At 45.7% G+C, this 24,031-nt stretch overlaps 1 protein-coding gene across 7 annotated transcripts in view; it reads left to right on the top strand.

Annotated features, from left to right (window-relative positions):
• The window catches only part of FRY (FRY microtubule binding protein), a 1,191,674-nt gene that overhangs the window by 270,404 nt on the left and 897,239 nt on the right, over positions 1–24,031 (top strand). Inside the window, exon 1 of one of the 7 annotated variants that reach the window (XM_069639763.1) lies at positions 11,244–11,382. The exons of the other annotated variants lie outside the window; for them this stretch is intronic. Within the exon in view, the coding sequence (XP_069495864.1) occupies positions 11,268–11,382 (115 nt within the window). The 5' untranslated portion in view covers positions 11,244–11,267. Of the gene's footprint in view, positions 1–11,243; positions 11,383–24,031 lie in introns of those variants that run through there. 7 annotated transcript variants of the gene reach the window in all.

Genomic DNA, 24,031 nt, shown 5'->3' with positions numbered 1-24,031 from the left:
CCTGAATGGCTCAACATGCCCTATGTTTAAATGATGAGAAACCCGAGCTGCTCTTTGTCGGTACACAAACACGACTAAATATATTTAATGGGGACTAAAAATCCTTCATCATTGTCGGAAACTCTATCCCAGTATCTAAAGACGTAAAAACTCTGGGGGTCCACCTCTACTCCTCGCTCTCGATATCTAGACGCTAATGCCTCTGCGGCAACATGCACATCTAAACTCATCAACGCCTGCAGAATTTTCTGACCTCTGAAAGCTGCATCACGATGCCAGAGCCCTCATTCTTTCCTGGATAGACTATTGCAGCGCCCTCTTCGCAGGCTCGACATCCCGCAACACTAATAAACTTCAGATCATACAAAATAATGCACTTAGAACAGCACTGAACATTCCAAAAAAAATCACATCTCTGCTTCTAGACGGAATGCCCACTGGCTGCCTGTTCACGATCACATTGTGTTTAAATCTCTATCATTAATGCACAAATGCCTGTCCAATACTGACCCCCAAATAACTATAGAGAAAAATCATTAAATCGCAATCCAACAGACCAACCCGGCTGCCCACTCGAACCTGCTATCCATCCCCATATTCAAGTTGCAAAAGGCAGGGGCCTGCAGCTTCCCAGTGGTGGCTGCAAAACATTGGAACACCCTCCTGGCTTCGCTAAGATCAGAATCATTCTTCTGTTTGGAGGTTTGCGCGATAATTCCTAAACCCAGCTGTAAGAGGCTACTGATGCCCCACCATCAAGGGAGGTGTGAGAAATACTGAAGGTGTATCCCTGACTACTCCCCGGGTGTCTGTCATCCAGGTGGCTAGGATACGGCCATCGCTATTGGATCTAGTTCCTGGGGGTGGACCAGTGAGAGAGGATCACCTAGATGGGGGTCCTTGGGGAGCGGAAGCAGGGCAGCGATGGGTGAGATGTGGTATTCCCTTCTTATGACAACTTTTCCCCAACCTTCCACGTAGGATACACAAGCACTCCCCCAACCCCTTTTCTGATGTGAACACTTTCACATACCATGAAGGACGACGGACAAACACTTCAGGCATTTACCAGACATGTCCCAACACCAGGATCAGGCAAAGTCAGGCAATTGACCATAACCGCACACACCGGACGGCCCTTCCTCTTCCACCACAGGGGTAAAAGGTGGAGCACAAGAGCACAATACGAGCAAGGCAAACTGCACGTCCATGGAGCTAACTCAGCACAGCAGTTCAAGAGGAGGAGAAAGACGGCGCATATCGAGAGGGTGACAAGGAGAGAAGCGACCTTACATTTTCCGACCAAGGCATGTCAGACCTCATCCTCCTGTTAGCTCTACAGTATATACATCTCTTGTGACCCTGATTTAAAAGCTGTCACTTATCTGTCTCCGGTTCAAAACTTAGCAACACTCGACCTGCTGTTGTTGACAATTGAACAGGCGATGGCCATTGCATGGACTCGGAAACCTGTACTGTCTTGTCTTGAGTACCGGAGTTCCACTTGCATCATGACACGCTGCTTCCACCAAGTGCTAGACAGTTGCCATTGGAAGGCCCATTACCAGGGGCAGAGACCGCATCAAATTTTTGGTGGGGCTGGACGACGGCTTCGCGAGCTGGTTGTGAGTGGGGCCATGAAACTCTTGGGCTATTGTCAAGACTTGCTGGTCGTGTAGCCGATGGGACCTCTGTCCCCAAGTACCACTCGGGCAGATAGGAAAGTTACTGCACCGAGCGATCTTTGAGGCCACAGGTGGTGATCTTCGTCAGTCGCAACAAGGAATGCCTGTAGATGCCGGAAGGTGCCCCTGATGACCGCTGTAAGGAAAACACGTGATTAGGTCAAAACAAAGAACCCCAAGTTTGCAGGTGACTATGATAAATCTGGAACAAGGCTTACCCTGCGAAGTTGGTCAGGACTTAATAAAGGAAATGTGTCAGAAGCAGCCAGCAAGGATGACGGGATGGATTAAATCACCACCTGACGTGGAAGACAGGAACGTAGATCAATCAGAGTGGTCCAAGAACATAGTTCATGACAAGGGATAATCCGACAGCAATCCAGGGACAGAAAAATGGTCAAAACCAGTAGAGGCAAAGTTCCAAAACAATTATACCGATAGGGAAAAGCCAAATCAGAGTCCAAAGTTCAATCCGAGGTCCAGTAGCACAACTAGTTCGAAATCCGTAGTACGCCCAACAGGATCAGCTGTGAAGCGTCGAAGGAAATCAGCGCGTCCCTTTTAAACGCTGACTGGTGATCACATGACTCCGTCAACCGTCACGTGATCGAGCACGTTGAGGAGGAGCTTTTAGTTGCCGGCAACGGAGACGCTGTAGAATGCTCGTAGCGCGTCTCCATGGCAACTGCCATCGATTGAATGGAAACCAGTGTTGAGATGGCAAAACTCTGCGTCGTTGACCTTGTCCCAATCCTTGCTGGCAGGTCTTCAGGGGAGAGTGTGTTTTGTGAGGTGTGTTCAAAATATATCGGGGCGTGACAGCTATCGACCCTTTCTCCTTCCTGCCACCTTCCTCTGTTCTCAGGAAGCTGAATCGCTATTACACCTTCCTTGGGCCCATTATTTAAGTTTATATTTATTTATAAAAAATCACAGGGAAAGCAAAACATTGATGGTACAAAAATGCATTCAAAATGTACCATTGATAACAGAGTGCAGAGGACATGGGTCCTTTACAATGGGGTGAGGGAATGTGACTTGAAAGCCAGATGTTGCAGGGGAAGATGAAAACATAAATCAGGGACAAGGACAGGACACAAAGACAGACGAACTGGATAGTGGAGAAAGTGTTAAATTGAGGATGGAGGGGAGAATAGTGCTGTAGGTTTGCCGTGAACCGTGGGGAACGAGGAAAACTGGTTGATGCAGTAGCCTAGAGTGCTAGGAAACCGTTTCTTCAGAAAGAAGGAAGGCTTTGAGGTTGGATTCAAATAGTGGTAGATTTGGAGTTGTACGGAGAAGGAGTGGAAGAGCCTTCCACAGTAGGGGAGTGAGGAGAGAGAGAGAGAGAGCGGAAACGAGAGGGAGCACAGGGTGTTCGAGGGGTGGCAAGGAGGTTAGTCGAGAATGATCACAAAGAGTGAGGAGGAGAGTATGGAGTGAGATGAGCAGATAGATAGTGTGGGGAGAGTCCATGGATCGTTTTGAAGGAAAGAGTTTATACTTGGCCCTTTGTTGCAGAGATGGTGCGGCCTGCTAAATTGAGGACTTTACCCAGAGGTGAAAAAGCATAATTGGGAAGGCCATAGATGAGATTGGCACAGTCGTCCGATCTAGAAAGGACCAAGGGGGAGATTAGCTGTTTAGCAGAATTGAAAGGAAGAAGACAGATTGTTCGTATATTGAGGAGGTTGCGTCTGGCCTCCAGTAGAAGATTTTGAGATGAAGAGCGATAAGTTGTGTGATGGGTCGAAGATGACACCAAGTTACGAGCGGAAGCCGAGTAGGAAAGGTAGTCGGAAGATAGCCTGTTTGACTAGGAAGTAGAGAACTTTAGTCTTGGTGGAGTTGAGCATGAGTCAGTGAGACTCCATCCAATATCTTATGGCAGAGAGACGGTTTGAAATTTTTGACAACAGCTCGTCAGATAAGGAGTGAAATGAGTGATGTCAGTGAAGAGTTGGTAGGAGAAGCCATAAGAGGAGATCAGGGCACCAATTGCAGAAGTATAAACAGTGAAGAGCAGTGTATCAAGGACGGAGCCTTGGGGAACACCAACAGTAAGTGGGGAAGTAATGCTATTCCAGGACAACAGTGTCTGGGGGGGCAAGGTATTGTGCTCTAGCACCTTGAAGCATCTCTTGTACTAGATGAAATTACCAAAAATGATCTCAGACCCAAATAAATGGACTGACTCAAAGAATATTGAAAAGTGCTACTTTGTTGTTCGCCAGATTGCCCTACTTTATTTGAGCTGACAAACTGTAGTCCATGCACTCCCACTTCAATTGTGATTACACAAAGGGGGGGAAAATATGTACCTATATATCATATAATGAATTTTGGTTGAAGAACTGGTATCACCCAGGCGCTGGTTCATTAAAGTAATGAATCTTTGTATGATTGTATACAGGTTTTACAAAGAATTGGAGCAGTCTTGTTGCTTTATATTTGCCTGTAAATGTGCCTATTGCGATCTCACGAATGACGCAGCAATGTCTTATTCTCACCTAAACTATATGAATTCACTGTCCAAAACACTGCGCTGATCACCTCCACTCGGGTGATTATTTTCACAAACTGCATATGCATCCCACCTTGTTCTGTCACGGCAGCCTTGAAAAAGACCCATGTTGGGACGAAATATGTCGGCGGAGTGTATTAATAAATCACTAACAAATATAAAGCAATAAGACTGCTCCAATTCTTTGTAAAATCTGTATAAAATCATAAAAAGATTCTTTACTTCAATGAACCAGCACCCAGGTCATATTGGTTCTTCAACCCAAAATCACTCTATCCCACGCCAAGACAGAAGGGCACTGTCTTCTAAGAACCCCCTCTCCGGCACCAGGTTCTACTTACTTTCATAAGATCAGTGTAGTGATCTGCGAATTCTAGTGCTCTACCCACCCTATATATATCATATAAGTATTCGTAATATCACTGGATGCCCCTTATCTAGTAGGCATGCCTTGACCCACCTCTAAATACATATAATACAGATTATAGCAGAATAACAGCAGCGTGTGCAGCATTGTATAGCATGTTGCCACATAGACCCTCTGATTGGATGGCATTCTCTCCCAACCTTGGACTTTCGGCTTCTTAGCATCATGTAAGCAAAATGACTTGGGTGCAAAGAGCAACGTCAGACTTCTACCATCATCTCTCATTAGTCAGGCCCCAAGCCAAGGCTGCTTCTTTATAGTTCACCTTGCAGCCTGCTCTCTGTTCTGGGACTTTCATCGGGAGCGCAATGAATACCCCCTGTTTTTGACTTCTGTGTCACGTGTGAGGAGACAATGATTTTGTCCATTTTGACCTTTTTATTTAATGCTATTTGATTCAATTAATCTGGGTATCATTACGATATGATATGATGGTTTATTTGTGTAGTGCCTATACACGTGTTTCAAAGCGCTTCAAGGCAGGGAAGGGAACAGGGGAAAATACAATAACATTCTTTCAAGGCCTTGAGACATTAAGAATGGGTAACTTACTATCGTACTAGGCTTCACGACATTTCAGATGGTGCAAGAGAATTTGACAATAAGCGAGGGAAAAAGAGGGAGGGACGGAGGGTGGGAGGGGAAGGAGAGGAACAAACCGTGACTGTCGTATTAGGCCTGAAGACATTTAAGTGCATTAGTTTGGGTGAGGGCAGGGGAGAGGAGAAAAGGGTACATTCAAGGTTGAGGTAGAGAAGACTGAAAAACAGTGAGTAAGGTTTGAAGGAGCAAACGGATGGAGTGAGCACCGCCAAAATACAAAAGTAAATAATGAACACATTAGGATGCAAGAGTCCAGCATGTGCATACCATGATTCAAAAGTCGTTGATGGGCACAATATGATTCAGAGCCACCATGATTACGAATGATTCTAAAGTCCAGCATGAGAACGTCGAGATTCAGGGTGGGTGAACCAGCCTGATTCCAAAAAGTTAATTCAAGCATTAGTAACATATCGGTGATGGTACCTCCATAATCTGGCTAACCGACTCAGACATTGGACAGGGCGGGATAGCTGAAGCAGAGGAGGCATGGCAACTGTGGAATGACATGGAAGAGGGAAGGCACAGAGTGATGCCAGTGTTGCTATGGTGCCAGGACGGACACAGCCAAGGTGGGCGGGTGTTAGGAGGAAAGGGAAGGCAGTGAAGAGGGAGGTGGGAGGGTCCAGGGATGAGGAAAAGGTTAGGGGAGGCACAGCGTGCTAAATCTGCCGGGGAAAAGGTCCTCTAGTTAAGGTTATTCAAGGTAAGCAGGCACATTCATACAGCAAAGGGGGGACAACTAAATACGCATTTTTTTATGAGAGTCACAATGGAGGCGACGAGGAACGGTGGAATCCAGCGAGGGAACTGACCTTAGGTTAGCAGCCTTCATGAGTGTGAGGGGGGTCAGGGATGACCCCCGGACCTGGCCTGGTAGCTGACAGGGAGCAAACAGGGGCCTGTGTTGCAGGCCTTTGTTGTAAGGGGTGGCTCCCACCTCTCGGTTCAGGTGATTGGCTCAAGCAGCCTAGCCAACCACAGGGAGGGGAGCTAGCCTAGGCCCCTGGGTGTCCCAAGGTTCACAAAAGGAGCGGTCATCTTGCAAGGGTGAAAGCAATGGCTCGGGCAGCGGGAAAGGATAACAAATCCTTTAGCATAATGCATGTCACGGATGGAACAACGTTGCAGCAGATGGATACTTTGTATCGATTTATTTAAAAATGTAATAAATCAGCGTGATGGTTGAGGGGGCGATGCAAGCTGCATATGGTGCCACACTGGCCTCACCCCACGAGGAGCCAAAGGAGACTATGTCCGGGCTGGAGGGAAGGTTGCAGGAGCACCATGGTAGTAGATGCTCCCAGGACCGGGGAGATGAAAGAAGAAAGAAAGGAAACATAGATTTGGTCTTCTCTTAGCCTCTGGAGACTTTCTCACTCCACTTTGCATATGCTTTTCGCATCTTTGACCAATACTTGGCACTTGCAGGTGTTTTCTTCTTTCCTTAATCTAAGATAAATATGTCTTACGTACATGGCCTATCCTCTTGACTCCCCTTGTGTCTTGAAATTATTCCTTGATGTGGCATCCTTGATCCCAGGTCAAGAGACTCCTATGTGTTCCTCACACACAGTTGTTTTTCCAGCATCTTCTGACTCTGCAGTCCTGATCTGACTCTGAGGTAGCTTGATTGGTTTCAACACGAGTCCGAAGCCCATCTTTTTCTCATGGACGCCTTATCCATGCTGTATTTTCTTCTGCAGAAAGCTTCTATATGTCTCAGCTACCGTGCATTTCTGCGTATTTACATTCACTTAATCTCTCCTCACTTATTTCTTTGGTGCATATGTTTACTTAGGCTTCAATTATATGTTTCTCATATCACTTCCAGTTACATCTTTATCCTTTAAGTATTTGCATATCGTTTCAGTGCGTCTTTGTATCTTTCTTTCATGACGTCACTCCGCCCTTGTCCGATTTCACGTATAGCTCTTCAATGTCCAATGGTGTGTGCAGACATCCTTCCACCCTTTTCGTATGTGGGCACATTCTATACGGTTGTCAGAGTACATATTGTCTCTCATACACTTGATGCGGTATTGGGACAATACCTGGTGTCCCACATAGTGCTCTTCTCCTTCTGTTCTAATATGATGGAGGTGAGGGGCAGGAGCTAGGGATGGCTTAACCATCTGCTCCTCTACATTATGAAGCGAAACAAGCGGGGGTCCTGATCGCTGATGCCAAGGAGAGATAATGTGGAGAGCAGGTCAGAATGATCGATATCTAAGGCAGCAGAGAGGTCAATAAGAATAGATGAAAGGTTTGCATGACAAGTGGAAGAGCTGAAGTTGCTGACATTGAGCAGAGCTGTATCAATAGAATGCAGAGTTCGGAAGTCAGATTGAAGAGGGTCACGAGGTTGGGAGTATCAAGGAACTCAGTGAGTCAATCGAATACTAATCACTCTACGATTTTGGAATAGCATGGTAGAAGAGGGGAGACGTGTGAAAGTTGGTGGGGCAGGTAGGATCTAGACCAGGTTTATTAAGGAGAGGGATGACATTAGCTGTTTTATAGGATATGGGAAAAGTGGCATTGTCGAGAGAGGAATTCAAGACGGAAGCAAGATGTGGAGCAACACTGAGAGCTATGTACTTAACAATGTGTGGGGACAGTGAGTCGGGAGCAGAGGAAGGGTTAGCCTTGAGGAGTAGGGCAAGAAAATATCACGATTGGTGGGGGCAAAGGAAGACAGTGGGAGAGGAAGGCAGGAGTGGAGGAGAAAATTGAGGAGGGGATAGAAGGTAAGTAGCGAGGGTATTGTGAATGGTAGACATTTTAGAAGCAAAGTAGGGAGAAAGATAATTTGCTGAAAGAGTAGAAGAGATGGAGGCGGGTTTAGGAGGTGAGAAAATTGAGTTGCGATTTTTGGAAGCTCCTAGGATTGAGACAAAGGGAGAGAGATAGAAGTTGCGTTTGACAGAGTCAAGAGTTGACAAGTTTTGAAGAGCAGTGGGAGAGAGTTGTAGATCAGAGGAGTGTCTGGACATTTGCCAAGTGTGAAGCTTTTTCCACATTGAGTGTAGTAAGAGGGTAGCGAGAGGTGAAGGGATCATAAAGAGCAGTGTTAAAGTTGTTGAAGGCTTCCTCAGTGGATGGAAAGGTGAGTTCAGCGTGGGAGGATAGTCAGTGGTGTAGGTCAGAGATGTAGTCAGCGAGTTTGGAGGAGGGAATCCTGCGCTTGGTAATGGTTGTAGATGGAGGAGATTGAGAAAGAAGGAGTGGAGATTGAAGCAAAGTCGATAATGGTTGGAGGGAGAAGAAGCAGTGGAGATATTAGAGGTGGAGAGTTGAGAGAAGATGAGAATAAGGTACGGGGAGTTTCTATTTGAATGGGTGGGCAGAGTGGACAGAAGAGGAGGGGTGGTTAAGTAGAAGAGTTAATTTCAGTGGATGGAGCAGCAGAGAGAGAGGAGAGGTTGAAGTGAGCAATGACAATGAGGTGGTGATTGTGAGGGAAAGAGTCAATTAGTTGGTGGATGTGGCTGAAGAATTGATCTTCCAGAGCAGTTGGCCATTAGAGAGAGAGATATGGATGGATGCCATAGGGGGTGTGGTGATTGTCGAGAGTGCATTTCAATGAGGGGAGGGAGAATTCGCTGCAGATAGTGGAACAGCAAAGATGGGAAGTTTGAGGGATGAATACAGTTCTACACCACCACCCCTGCCAGTGGGGCAGTGAGAGTGAGTAAAAGTGTAGGCAGGGTTGTGCAGGGCAGCAAGGGTCACAGTCGGAGGTCCGGGTTTCAGTAAGGGTAATGAGGTGAAGGGAAGGAGACTGAGAAAGGAAGACGTTGGCGGTAAAGGAGGTTTTATTGCAGACACTGTGCATTGCAAAGAGCAACAGAAAGCGTGTGAAATGTAGAAGCATAGCGACGTTCAGTCTGAGAAATAGAGAGGTGCTGGGCTAGATGCGAGAAGATGAATTGTACAGTAGTTTACCCCAATATAGAGGCTATTTAATTTTACAAAGACAAGATAATCGTTGGCGGGCCGTCAAAAAGCTGAGCACAGCAGATAAACGTTTGACCTCATCATTGGGGGAATGTTGATATTGCCTTGGCAGGTTTTTGTTCTCTGCCTCTGTACTGTTGCTGACACCACATTAATGACTGCTTAATTGTTAATACTCCACCCTCTGAGGTGAGAAATTTGACAGTTACTTGGGTGGCATCCCTTTCCTATTGGACCCCGTGCTAAGCATCATGGCAGAGTGCTTCTTTCTGCCTGCATCCTCTTCAAAGTGGGCTTTAGCCCTCCCAAGCCAGGGGCTGGTGCTGCCCAGAGCTTTAAGTGGGCCAGGGCTAGCCAGCACAGAGCCCCAACAGGCTCAAAAATATTGTTCTGTGGCGGGGGCCCTGCCGGGGCTGACAAAATGTTACTTAGCAACCCCGGCCACTAGAGGACAAGGTTTGTTTTTCTAAAGCCTGAATCTCTTGCTTATGTGCGAGAGCTTGAGGCTTCTGAAAAAATAATCCTTTTCTTCATAATTGTGGCACCGGCACCTGCGAGGTATCCCTTTAATCAAGAGGTGCCTGTGGGCGGTGCTACCATTATAGAAGAAAAGTTGAGGCTTCTGAAAATCTAGGCTTTTTTGTTTATAAAGCCCTGAAGCTCCTGCTCATTCGCGGGAGCATTAGGATTTAGGAAAAAAGGCCTTGGCTTCCAGCGGCCTCATGTTATCAGCCTTAATGGAGCTGCTGCCCCTCGCCAGGGATCCCTTAACTAAGAGATGCCGCGATGATGGCGAGGGGCAGCGTCACCATTAAGGCTGAAAACGTGTGGCACTTGCCCCGCCAGGCATCTCTTTAGGTAATAATAAATACAGCGATTAGCACCCTCTTCCCCATAGGCGAAGAGGGTGCTGATCTCGACAAAGGGCTGCCTGGCAGAGATGCCTGTAGCCCATGAAGCTGGGGCTCGTCAAGGGGGCATGGCCTAACGAGCCGGCAGGTGAACCCCCCTCCCACCCCCCCCGCCATTGGACTACACTCCCTTGATGAGCCCCAGCTCATGTTCCCGTGACACTGAATACCCAACCTCCATCTATGCATCCACTCTGCACGTTTCTTATCCAAGGCCTCTGGCAAGGCAGCTAGCCAACGTTAATGGTTCTGCTGTACTCTGAGGGTCTCTGTAAGCGCCGTGACTGATTTGACCAAGCTGGGAACGCAAACATTAAAGCCCTGCCACCCTCTCAGTGCATGAGACTCCATCCACAGGGTGAGGGTGTTCGATTAGTTGGTAAAAAACGTCGTATGTGTGTTTTCTATCAAAATAGAAACTAGACATTTTCAGCAAAAATCTGAAAATGTTTATATATTTCTAAGTAGCAATTTACGAGGTTAGTGTTTCGGTAATCCATTAGCAGAACTAGTAGGCGTTACATTATTAAATGGGGTCTGTCCATTTCGTGTTGCAAGCATAGCTTCTCGGGCAGATGCGCTTTGTGTGGGTTCCCTCTGGGTTGGGTGGTTTTCCTGTTGCTAACATGAAGAGTTCAAGCCGCCCATGTGCTTTTCCGCATGCAGCGTTTCAGAAATGTCCCACGTTCTAGTTGTGCACATGTGTGGACTCTCCCTTCCGCCTCAGCGTGGGACTGGTCCTCGCTCCTCGGTGCGCGGGCAGGCGCGGACGCTGCTGTTTCCTGGTCCGCTTTCTGGTATGCGTGGATTGTGTGTGGCGCGCTGCGGTGGCCAGTGTCATGTTGCCCGAGTGCTTTGAGTGGCTTCGCTCATCTGTCAGTATTGCATGTACTCGGGGATAAATTTAGCTCTGCAGCAGGGCCGCTGGCTGTAGGTCGTCATCGTGTGCTCGGGCTAAAAATGACCCGGTCCGTACGGCTTGCCTATGGCACGTTCAGTGAGATCGGAGGGCGGCTGCATGCTGCGTGTTCCTGCGCTGGGACACCGCTCGGTTCCCGTTGTTATGGCTTCCCCAACACTCCGATGGCTGCCATTCTCGGGTTCCGGGAGCAGGCTGAGGCGGCAAGGTTTCGTCTTCAAAATGGTGCAAGCCGACGATGATCATCTGTGCTAAGACATTAGCTTTGCTTGAGGTACTTTCCTCAAACTCCATGGATATAACCACAGCCTGCTGGGGAAGGTCCAGCGTAATCAGCTTCTTAAAGGGTCTTGGTAGGTAAACGAAGTGGCGAGTGAGGCTGAAACATGTTAATCCTTGTACTGGTTGCGTATCATATACTACTGTAATTCTAGTGTCAATTCTGCAAGAAAAAATCATCTAGAGGCTGCTCACTCAGTAGTTCAGGCCTTGCTTTGGTTTATGTGCACGTGTGGGGTCCTCGTGAAAGCAACCTCTTTGCTGTAAGGCATGTAACTGTCGCAGAGTGGGCAGTTTCACGTGTTGTTAGTTATCCCAGCTCTTTAAATGTGAATTAAATATTCAGCATTGTCCCCAGAGAACTAAAGTGCTATTGTTCACTGCTGCTGCATTATTGGTGGCATGTCAACTAAATAGCTCTCGTGTCTGTGTGCGCGCGCGCATACAAAGTACGCTTTCATGAAAGGATGCTCTTGTGGTGTCCTTGTCGCGTCTTCTGTTATTGCATGGGCACGCGTCAGCATGGCATGATCTGACAGAGGACGCATAGTAAAGCGTGCCTAGAGCCAACAAAGTCATGGGCCTTCCTTGCAGTCTTTGGCATTGGGTTCTATGTGACCAACAGTGGCATTACTTGGATTTCAGAATAATGGTTGCGACTCAGTACAAGGCGCGTGCTACCTGTAAACCCGCCTTCATTGATGCCGAAACCCAAGGAGGTTGGTTCAAAATGTGTTAAGGTTGCACTAGCGTGACATTTGCTGGTTAGCAGTGACACAGCATCCAGATGAAGTCTAAGACTTGTTCATTATAAGGGCTAAAGCAAACTCCGAATGTAAAGCCTATTAACTTGGCAAGGCTGGAGTATAAAAATATGCCTTGAAGAAGCAATTGCTTAAAGATCAGAATGGTTATGTGCTGTAATTCGGGGTTAACAATAAAAAAAGCAGCCTTTTACAGGGTTTGCCCTTGTTTGGCATTAGGAAAAAACATCAATGTTATGGTGGGTTTAAAAAACATGAAAAGCTTGTTGTTTTTTTTTAACCTGAAGCGTGAGAATGGAATGGGCGTTTTTAGCTAACAAGCCACACCTGCCGCAGTGCCTCCTGACCAAGTAGCCATCCCTAGCAGTTCACCTCCAGTTCATTGCACTGAGGAGTGCATTGTGGTAGGCAAAATAGCTCAAAACTATATTTTTGCAGCAGACCGTTGTCTGTGTTTACATCCATTTTATGTAACCTTTCCATGCCCATCTGTCAGAACTGAAGTGGGTCTCTGAGAAATCCGGTGAGAGCCTGTGTGGACTCTGTGAGACTGCGTAGATTCCGAGAATGCTCTTTACTACCTGGTTAAGATGTTTTGCCCCTCACCTTTTGTTCCGATTGCTTGATATTTTTGTTTTAGGAAGAGCCTTTCTCTCATAGCCTACACCGGAGAAGAGTGAGGAAGTTGGGCTTTTGCACAGTTGCATTCGTTTGCGGTAGTTTGAGGTAAATGTTCAGTCTAGGCCGCCCTGGTAGTTCATGAATCTCCACAATAAATCAGAAGCGTGGGTGGTACCAGTACCTGGCTTGGGAGGGCTGAAACCCTCCCACTTTGAGGGAGAAGGCAGCACTCTGCTGTGAGCTCAGAGCAGGCTGTGAGGGCAAGAGCCTGTCAAATGTCTCACCTCTCACCTCTGAGCTCTGTGTATGTACTTATCTTTAAAGAATTAACCTGCCTATAGCAAAGGTGCAAAACAGGAAAGCCTGCCCAGGCAATGTCAATATACCCCCTTTGACTAAACCAAAGGGTTAACTGCTGGGCACAGCTTGGAGATGGCCAATGGCTCCTGTGATTAGCACTGCATTGTGAAGCTAAACAGCCTCTGAATTGGGGTGGAAGATGTGAAAACCATGCATCCTATGGGTCAAAGGAAGGCGTAATAGCTATGCAGCCTCCTGGGATCAGAGGGAGGGGTGGAGGGTGTGGGGTTTCGACAGTGCAATGGGTTCATGACCTCACTCACTACCAACTTTCACATTTTGTCATTCAGCCCCCACATTTAGAAGCTGGCTTCGCCTCTGGCCAAAGGAAGCCCGTGTGGGAGGTTTGGGTAGGTTTATGGGAAGGACTCGTCAGCTGGCCACTCTTAACAGCACTGGGATTTCATCTTGCAATCTCTTGCATTCTGGAAGTGTAGTCTTTGGTATCTTAAAACCAATCCGCCAAACGTGAAGTATTGCAATGGTTTCTGGAGAAAAAGATCAGAGCTGGACTAATGGGTATATGAGGGTCCTCTGAGAGCCCACAGTTTGGATGGAGATTTGTTCCTGCTGAATTTCACTACCCTGAGTCATTGGTTTCAAGTACGATCCAGGCTGGAGTGTACCGGGTATCTAGCCTGCCTTCTGGTGTAGAGCAGAGTATTCCATTGCATTTCTAGTTGAGCCTAGTGAGCATATACATAGAAAAGAGTGAAACAGTTTTCCTGAATAGTCCGTTTTGTATGGCCACACATTTGAAAACGTGCAGAGTTTTTAAAACCAGCATTTTAAATTAAAGTATTGGTACCAAAAATTAATTTTGGGAATTCATGTTTATAGAATGGATCGTGCAGTCCCTGTTATTCATATCGTAGGCCGCTACTCTTCCAGCACTGCTTTCCTGGTGCCGTTAGTGGGTGCATGTAAGGGAACAGAGTATGGCCAGACCGAAGTAAATTGGTCATACTGTTTGCAGCTGTTAAAATCATAAGTTGACTGCACAGGGCCTGGCAGTACTTTGTCGTTTATGGTGAGAATATGTATGATTGGTAGTGTTGGACACTTTCCTCAACCAATCTCAACCCAGCCTGAGCACAGTACTGGTGCTTTTACATGACTGCTTCATGCAGGACAAGTAGCCAGTTATTTCACAGACCATGCTCCTTTTACCTGTTTATTGTAGAGGAGTGACTTTTTATGTAGTTTTCGAATTGGGATGTGATGAGTGACATAGGCTGTGCGTGCTTCGCTTTTTACAGTCACTGACTGCAAAGGGCAAGTCTGCTCTCTATAGCCAATTTCACCCATTACCTGCCTCTCCCTTCACAAAACAAACCCACCTCGGATCTCTTTGAGCTAGTGCTGTTTGAAGGGGATGCCAATGTTATTTCCAATCTTCTGAAAGATAATGGCTTATTTGCAGCTATAAATCTGCTCCTAGTTTAACAAGTGTCGTAACCATGTGTGTCCTTGCATCTGTTCCTTGCACTGAATTCATGTTTAAAACACCATTAGTCAAAGCCAACAGTTTTGGCTGTCTTGATGGGCATTTGCCAGGCACTAGCCACATGTTCTCAGTTACTAACAGCGTTTGCCAGTTGTTGCCATCTTATATCCATGTAGCAACAGTTCCAGAGCTTGTTTTATTTGAAAATCATTCCTCCCGAACTCTACGTGCATTTAATCCACTAAACAATACAGTATTTTGCTTCATTGCTCCTGAAATGTTGTACTGTTGCTATAACTTGTTACATTGCAATGTGCCTGGGAGTTACAGTACCCTCTGTGAGCAGACTTGAATTGAGCTGGTGTTCAGAGTAACATCAGTATTTATTTTCAATACTGGAGGATTTGTTTTAAAAAGGTTTTTTAGTTTTTTCCTGAATTCGTGTAATAACTCATTTTTAGGTATGCTAGAAATAATGTCAGATTTTGTAGAGAAACCCCTCAATGCTCATACCAGAAAAAATACAAACCACTGGCGGAAAAAAGGCCCAGCATGCCTCTTGCAAGGAGAAACAAGTTTTATTTCTACAAAAATAGAAGTGCGCCAGCAAAGTACTCTGCTCCCATGGGAAGGTTCTGGCAAAATCCATATGAGCAACACTTTATGAAGGCACACAGCATCATCAGTGACGTAAATTACATATTGTACACATCCAAATGGCTGGTTGGTGCGACCCTATACATAGGCTACCTGCTCCATAGGGGATGCCAGACCATTGGTCCCACCCCCTACTGTCCGTCTTCTTCCAAGTGGGCTCCTCCTTGATCATCCGGCAAAGAAAAACAATGCAGGCTCTATCTCAACGTGATGTGCACCTGGTACTGCAGACAAGGGCTAAGAGGATACTTCCGAGGCCATTGCATTGCACACACTAATTAGATTCCAAAAACATCAGCGCCCATCCAAAGCTCCCCACACATTTTAGCCATGTTGTTTTACCTCTTCCAGCTCCTCGCAGCACAAATCACGTGGCCTATGGTGAAGGCAACTGGTCTCTGCTTTTGGATATTTCCTGATCGATTGGGGGGGGGGGGTCTAACAGTTTGATAGTTAGTAGTCTGGGACTGACTGGTACCTTAGAACGTTGGGGGTCTTGGGACGGGGCCTTTTGGGTGCTATTACTTGGAGCTGGGACAGGGAAGGTCGGAGGCTTGTGGCCTCCTTCTCATGGGATTGCTTTTTGCAGAGAGCGCTCAACCCCCCTCGTGGCCTTGCGAGGCGCATTCCTTCTGGGATACGAAATGTGGCAACATGAGACAATGATGGGTCTATGAATCTCTGCAGCTCTGGCCTTTCTCACCGGTGCCCAAGCTACACCCTATTCCTGCATGCACTTATTTCTGTGTGTGTGGCTTGGGCCTGCGGCCCTGGTTGCAGTGCAAAATTAAGCATCAATTCCAATATCACTGCTATCTAAGATGGCGTTTGGTTCCCCATGTTCGCTAGACCAAAAGAAACATCCTTCCCCGCACTATAGAGCTTGCCACCACCCCCTTCCCCTGTCCCCTCCTTGATTACCTACTGCACACTTCCAGGCCTCTGCCTCGTCCAAAATCACTGGGGGGCCTGGGACGATTGTCCCTCCTGCCCAACAAACTATAGGATTCTTTGAGGCCAAAAGCCTACAAGAACTATACACCTCAGTTTATGAGAGGAAAGAAACTCTTTATCATCCTCTGGGCACAAGTAGTTAGTAGTTAATAAACATGTATGTATTTAATAAACACCAAGCATATTGATAGAAGACAATGGTGAGGTTGGTGTCTTGGATCAAACATTGCAGGATGTGTATCCGTGGGACAGGTGAAGTTAGTATTTGGGGTATTCGGTAATATCCCCATATATATGGTTGCCATGCATAATGTCGCTGGGAAAAGATTGTGACGACATTATATATGGTGACTAATATATATATATATATATATATATATATATATATATATATATATATATATATATATTTGAGGAGTTGTCCCCCGCTCCCCTTGGAAAAAAAAAGGTTTGGGGGGTTGCAGGGGTGTCTCCCGCATGTTCAATGTGATAATGTACCTGCAAAAAAGGCAATTTTTGGGCTACTTTTTTGCCAGGCGGCACAGGCGACATCTTTGTGTGGACATTATCACATGGAACCGTATTTCGGTTCCCCCTAAACCTTGTTAACCTCGTTAGGATCCTAATGAAATCAATGGGCAATGCTATTCATAATGCTTCAATGATATACGTGTTACCCTTTATGAAGCATTCATGTTGGTCTTCCTTATGACGAGTCACAGACCTGCTCATGTGTCTTAGGCAGAATCGGCGATAAATGTGCATAGTGACTGTGAAACAAGGGGATTTAAGGTGATTGGAGACCCAATGTTGTATCCCGAGTTAAAGAGTAGGCTGGGATTATAAGTGCACAGACTGTACAATTATGTAATCATGCAGAAAAAACTGTTGGAGAAGTTGGAAAAGGGGGGAGGAAGTAGGTCATTTTAAAGCATGGATTACCAATTCTGTTTAATTTCTGTATAACCTGCATAGGTTTTAATGACTGCAGACTTGGAAGATCGCAATAGACTGCAACCTAGGTGCTTAAATGGCCTAAGGGAAGCCACGATAAATGAATATCTAAGCACGCCACTTTATTTCAGCCTGTTAAAAATTATTTGCTAGAGAACTTCTAAGAGAACGTTTTTTTATTCCTGATCATAAGAGAATGCTATGTGCGTCTTCAGTGTAGGTAAATGTCAACGCCAGGCCTTACCTCTTTTGTCTTGGCCTTCTTTTTTGTGAAGAGTGGTCGGCTGTCCGTGGATGCCACCTTCCGCAGGAAGGAACCAACTGGGTTGGGGGCCCCAAGGACAACAGCCAAATGAGGAAAGAAATCCCAAGGGATAAAAACAAAAACCTCTTCAACTGGTAAGTATTCCGAAAACACTAAGTAGCTTTCAGCAGGCGAGGTCCAAAATGAAGTACAGCAGAACAGGGAACGCACAACAGCTATCGGATTCAGAGCAAGGATTCAACAAACACAGAGGATAGGACAAAACAACGGGAAATCTAGAGCAAGCAGAGCCCCTTCTTACAAAGGCAATGATCAGGAAGAGCTTGGAAGAGGAAAGGCAGAGAAGAAGAGGTAGAATGAAGGCGAATCCAGGGTTAAGGAGCAGAGGATATGGAAGCGCAATAAGTCGCAGCTTACCGTTTCGCTCTCCGTGAATATATTGTTGCTCTCGGAAAACCGGAAGTGGCACCATGATGGAAAGGGACACCGTGGCCATGGAGGCTGCCATCTTGGAAGGGGCAAGGAGTGTCACCGGTGCGGAGGAAATACAGCCCCCAATTCCGCAGACACCATGTCAGCGTAATTTATTACGGTGAGGCATGACAAGATGAGCCCTCCGTCTCAAACATAAGAACTTCTTTTGCCATTTTAAAAGCTACAGATGCCTAGAAAGACATTATCATGTCGGGGACACCAGGATACACAGATTGTGAAATTGGTGGATTTTAGCAATATGGTACCGTGAATAGAAGCTGGGTGATGGCACAAAAAAGTGCTGTTCGTATGTGAACCTTTGTTCTGGTGGTCATTGTCTCTTGAGTGGTCATTTGTGTAGGCAATGAGGCTACAGTGTGATGGTGGAACCTCAGAGGCGAGGAAGGGCATGAAGCAAGGACAAATGCCAATGAGTCTGTGGTTTCTAGGAGTACTGCCATCTTTTCTATCATTATCTATTTGATGGAGGAGTAAGCATGTGCAGTTCCGGGAATGTGCAGTCTTTTGGTCTTTGGCCTTCCTGAGTAGATTGGCCTATGGCATTTGGTCTCCAGTACCCGTCAGTACGTCCCATAGGCATGGCATTCTGGTGGTGTAGAATTGCTGAATAGCTAAGTTTCGGGCGGGGACTCTTAATATTCTGTGTTACAGGACAGGCATGCTGCCTCCTCCTTGAAGAACTAAAATACAATTATGGCTGCTGAATGGATTGTGGTAACCATCTTTCCGCTTTTATTTATTACCCTTTCTGCAGTGATGTGTATGTTTTCGAGATTCCTGAATCTGACTTGCGATGTTCTTTGCAAACCGTCTACGTCTCAAGAATGAATTTTGACTATTACATTTCAGCTGGATTTCCTATATATGTACCCAATAACAGTGATTCGTGCTGTACCTAAGAGGGCTTCTATGGAAAAATCACACCCATGCTGGGACATCTTCACAGTTTGCCATTTCTGGCATGAGTTTGATTCAAGGTTGCTCCGTTGTCGCCCGTCTGACTGAAAAACTGATGATATCTGGAGGGTTTTGAGAGTTGTGAAGTTAAAGGAATTGATTGGGAAGCAATGAGACTGTTAATAACTTGGCATCCATACATTGTCCATAGTTCAGTCTGTGACATGTATTCAGTCCTGGTAGACCAAAGATCATAAGGGAAAGTATGAGATCCCAAATGGACAATCCTTGTGATTGACGAGATTAGAAACACTGCTGCAAAACTGGCCGTGAGGGCACTAATATGTCCTGCCCCTGATATATCAGCCTTTCCTACTGTACTTCGAGAGAAACCAATGATGAAATTATTATGCATATTATCTAGAGTAGTCCTTGTCGGACTGACCTGTTTGCAGCTGAGAAGACCTGTTTTAGACTATAACTTTGCAATTCTAGGAAGGCATATTTGGCTACAGATTTGCTTAAAATCTACCACATTTATTTTTAAATGTAATCTTGTGTGGATGAATTCATTTTAATTGTGTGCACAGACTTCAAGCCCCGTGCATGAAATGAAGCAGACATAGACATGTATTTAGTGTAACGCAATTACAAGGCAATCACTGTTTTTTGTTGGAATGGATGAGCTCCCAACTCAATCACAGGACAAGCAACTTGGAGAAATGAAAGTGGAAATCTCAAGCATGACCTGACAAGAACCAGGATTAGAAATATTGTAAGCATTTTATAAGTTGCATTAACACTGGCAGATCAATGGAGGTAAAGTTCTGCTCAAAAGACCTTAAACCAACCTCCACTGACTTCCCGGCTAAACCCAATACCCACTTTTACCTTCAATAGTGTCATACCAGAAGATATTCCGACCCCAATTAAAATACTCAAAATGGCAAAAGAATTCCCCAACCCATGTCCTCTGGTCCTCGCTGCGAACTGCACTGACATTCTGGCCAACCAACTCTCCTGGGTTCAAGGATCCATGCCTGTCGCTTTCAAGGGATCTTAATCCCGCGGCTATTCAGAAAACCATCCCTTGCCGCTTAAGTAGATGCCTACTACTGTAGCAGGCTTAGACTGGATTTCCCAAATCCTCAAAATGTATCCGTAAAGCCCTACAAACCAAGCTAGAGAGCTGTGCTCTCTTAGATTCCTTTCACTCAGTGTTCGGGCATGAACACAGCACTGGACCTGTCTGGGTTGACATTCTGTCCTCCGCAGATGGCATGATTTCCAGGCTCATCCTCCTCGACTTTTCGACTTCCTTCGATGCCTTCAGTCACTCACACCTCCTGGAGCAACTAGAGCAAGTCGCTGGTGTGTAGGGGCAGGCCTTACATTTATTTCAAGACTTTCTGACCAACAACCAGCGACACATCAAAGTAAGAGGTAGAGGGCTTGATTCACAGAGCGTTCACCTATGGGATTGCACCACTATAAAACGCTTCAGTGAATCCGGCTCATTGTCTCACCCTTTTCTCCCACCTTTTACCATAAGAGTTCCTCAGAGCTACTCTCTATAATTGCTTTGGTTTTTAACTATTTATATAGTACCTCTAAATATCACCAAATCAAATATTTGTATGCAGATGAAATGCAAGTCAACTGACGGGTCACTGTAACATAAACATAAGGGGTGTATTTGTAGAGCACATATTCACTCACTGTGGGTTTATTTTAGCACTATTGACTGGTAACAGATGTATTTTATTCCCTAACGCCATTTGATTTCATCAACTTTGGAAGGACTTACTGCAATTTGAACCTGTGACCATGTGGTCAAACACTGATCCATGTAGCGGATGCATTGATATTCTGACCCAGGTGGACCCACCAACGAGGAAGCTTTTCCTCAGAGTGTATTCTTGCTTCTTTCAACTCCACTCTATTAAGAAAGTCCTCCCTTTCATCCCTCATGCAAATCATGATGCAATTTCTTTCTTCCTTAGCAACTCTCGACTGGACTATGTTTTGCCCCATACCCACAATCTACATGCCTGACCACATAAAAGGCTCCATGCACTGCAAAACTCAGTGGGCCTCGTCCTCGCTGCCATTCAGAAATGTCTACCCGTACCTGCCTTCCAACGCTTCTCCCACTCCTCTCCTGCGGATGGGGTCTAACCTCACTGAACAATCCAAGCTCTCAAAGGAGGGCACAGAAGGTTCTTGGCGGCAACCCAAATCTTCTAGAACAGGAGTTTGCAACCTTTTCGTCTCCAAACAATACAACCATGCACTTCAAACACCAACTGACACACCCAGCCCTCTGCCAATGCACGCCCACAAGGCAATTATGAGGTTCCCTCAACGCATCAATACTAGAAACCTTTCACCACAGTTTGCATCTGCACTAGCAACGCAACAGCTTCTCTTTATTTCGATTTTTTTCTTCATAAAACAATAAATTAATGCATCCCTAAAATTCATTTTAGTAGCCAAATATACATTGAGATAAAATATCTAAGACTCTGCAAATAATTCCTAAACAAAGCTACGTCACGCCATTGAATGTGTTTTATTTTTTTTTTTTTTTTTGCAGAAAGCACCGGGACTTTGCTCTCTTCCTAACTAACCAACCCCTCGGGCTGTCTTCCATATCTACCAGAGTGCAAATGGCGGCGGCGCGCGGTACAAAAGCCCCAATTACATAACATGCATTTGTGCTGCAGGGCTGTTATCCCTGTGGCTTAGAGGATGTCACTGGGGCAGTGGCATTGATAATGTATTGTGCTTGTGCAGCGGGTTACGAAGGTACGGCGAGTCCTGCTGTAAGTTGAATGGTAAAGACCTATGACGCGCACTACAACTAATGCAGACCGAAGATGAACTAGCGCAACTCGTTTTCCAAAGGGAGCACGAAATATCAAAACATGTATAGGCTTTAGTCCTGTATAGCATTCACCGAGTAGGTGGCGTGATTGCAAATTGCTGGGCTCTGTGTTCAGCCTGCAGGACAGAGGTTTGAATCCCGGCAGGGCAACTCCTGCCTGCAACCTTCCAAATGTTTAATAACACATTGTATATTCTAGTGCTTAGAAGTGGGAGTAATGTGGCATGAAGTGCTGCATGAATATTATATGTAACTATTATTATATAATTTATAACGCAGTACGTTTGTTGGTGACTAGGGTTCCCGTTTGAAAAGATAGTTGGTTTACTACCGTGATAGATTTTGAAATCATGTTAAAAATGGGTGGATGGCCTTGTGTCAAGAGATGCATGTGAACATTGACTCTATTTAAAAAAAAAAAAGGAAATGCTACCGAAACTGTTAAATGTTTTAATCTTTACATTACACGATACACAATACGGCTCGCCATTCAATATAAAGTGGTCTTGTATAGCACACACTCTGCTCTTTTGGTTGCCTCGCGGCGCTAGGTCCTGCAGGAGTGGGGAAAGGAGGCGTTGGAGAGGCGCGAGGGAGACGGGGTAATGCGAAACCAGTGAACGAAGTGATCGGGAGCGGTGTTCCACTACTTTTATTTTTTTCTGTTTACCATTCCTGTACTTTTTACGACCATATTCACCATCTATACAGAATATTTGTCCATTCATGTCCCTGGCAAGCGTAAAGTTGGAATAGGAACCTTAGTTGCTAGTCACTTAGACTATTGCAATGCTCCGGCCGCACCACGTGTCACATGTTGCATAATGCTTCCGCCCACCCTCGCCCCTGCCGAGACCACAGTTCCACTACTTTTTTCAGTCCACTTCTACCACTGTGCGAAACCTGAAGTGTTCATGAGTGCAGATCGGATTCTCTGTGTGCTGGTAGGTTTCTACGTGAGCTCTGGCGAGGGCACCTGGGGTATGTGTATGCAAAAAGCAGCCCCAGGTGCAGGTGTTGTGCTCGGTTTGTACTAAGGAGGGCTGCCCTTGGAGCGAGGATTGGTCGCTTGTTACTGGAGGGCTGTGTGATGAGCTGGTTTGAGAGGTGTGGATTTAGGATGGTGTGAGGTGTGCGTGATAGGGGAGGCACTAGTAGGTGATCCCCTTCAGCATGTGAGAGGCTAGTCGATGTGTGTAGTGTAAAGTATACAGCAAAATGGCGAGCAGTCTCGTAAAGCAAGCCAACAATTAATAAGTTGCATACGGAATGGAACAGTCAGTCGAGGAACACTGCATACAGGAACACTGCATTGAAGGTCCCCTCCACTACCACATTTTAAGAGTTGCATAAATGTATTTCTGATTAGGCAAATATTTTCTGCCAGGGTATCCCATTTGTTTTTTGCAAGAAAGGGAATGGACATTAGGAACTAGAGGCCGGTCCGCTGAACCAGCAAGGGTGGACTGCACTTTGGGGCGTTAGAGAATTAATCTCACACGTTTGCCATTTTATGCTAATTAGTTTAAACGACAGAGCAGGTGCAAGGATTGAAGCAAATGTATTCCAGTTTATACATGCATTTGTAGAGGAGCAGGTGGACACGTCATCCTAGTTCCCGCCCCCTCGCCTCCGTCATATTGGAAAAGCAGGAGAAGAGCCCTATGTGGAACCCCAGGTATCATCCCAATACCACGAGTGTATGAGAGACGATATGCACTCAGACAACCATATTGAATGTACCCATGCAGTGTGGAAGTATGTCGGCACACACCATTGGACATCATAGAGCTATAAGTGAAAGCTGACGAGGGAAGAGTGATGTCATAAAGGAAAGACACAAAGATGCACTGACACGATATAAAAATACTGAAGAATAAAAATGTATGTAACTGAAGCAACAAGAGAAACATGTAACAAATACAAAGAAATAATATATGCAAAGAAGATAAAGTAAACTGCTGACTAATAAGTGTATACACGCAGAAACGCAAGGTAGACGAGATATATAGAAGCTTACTGCAGAGGCAAACATAACGTGGCTAGAGCGGCCATAATGGAAAAATGGAAGCCGGACTCATGTTAAATAAAACCAATGCCGCTGCCTCCAAGACAGACCAGGGCTACAGAGTATGGAGACACTGGAAAACAGCTTTGGGTAAGGAATGAGGAGGAGTTCATTGGCCTGGGATCAAGGATGCTAGTTCAAGGAATAATTGCAAGGCACAAGGGGAGTCAAAAGGATAAGCCATGTACGTAGGACATATTTCTCTTAGATTAAGTAAAGGAGAAAACATCTGCAAAAGCCAAGTAGTTGACAATTAAAAGTGTGGAAAGCCTATGAAAGGTGAAGTGAGCAAGTCTTTAGAGGCTGAGAAGAGCAATGACACCCAGCATAATGGAATCAAATAGCAGGATATGG

This window comes from Ambystoma mexicanum, chromosome 7q (genome assembly GCF_040938575.1).
Source record: "Ambystoma mexicanum isolate Mex_15411 chromosome 7q, UKY_AmexF1_1, whole genome shotgun sequence".
Taxonomy (NCBI): domain Eukaryota; kingdom Metazoa; phylum Chordata; class Amphibia; order Caudata; family Ambystomatidae; genus Ambystoma; species Ambystoma mexicanum.
Note: the sequence above shows the minus strand (reverse complement) of the source record. Positions and strands in the feature narration are given on the sequence as shown.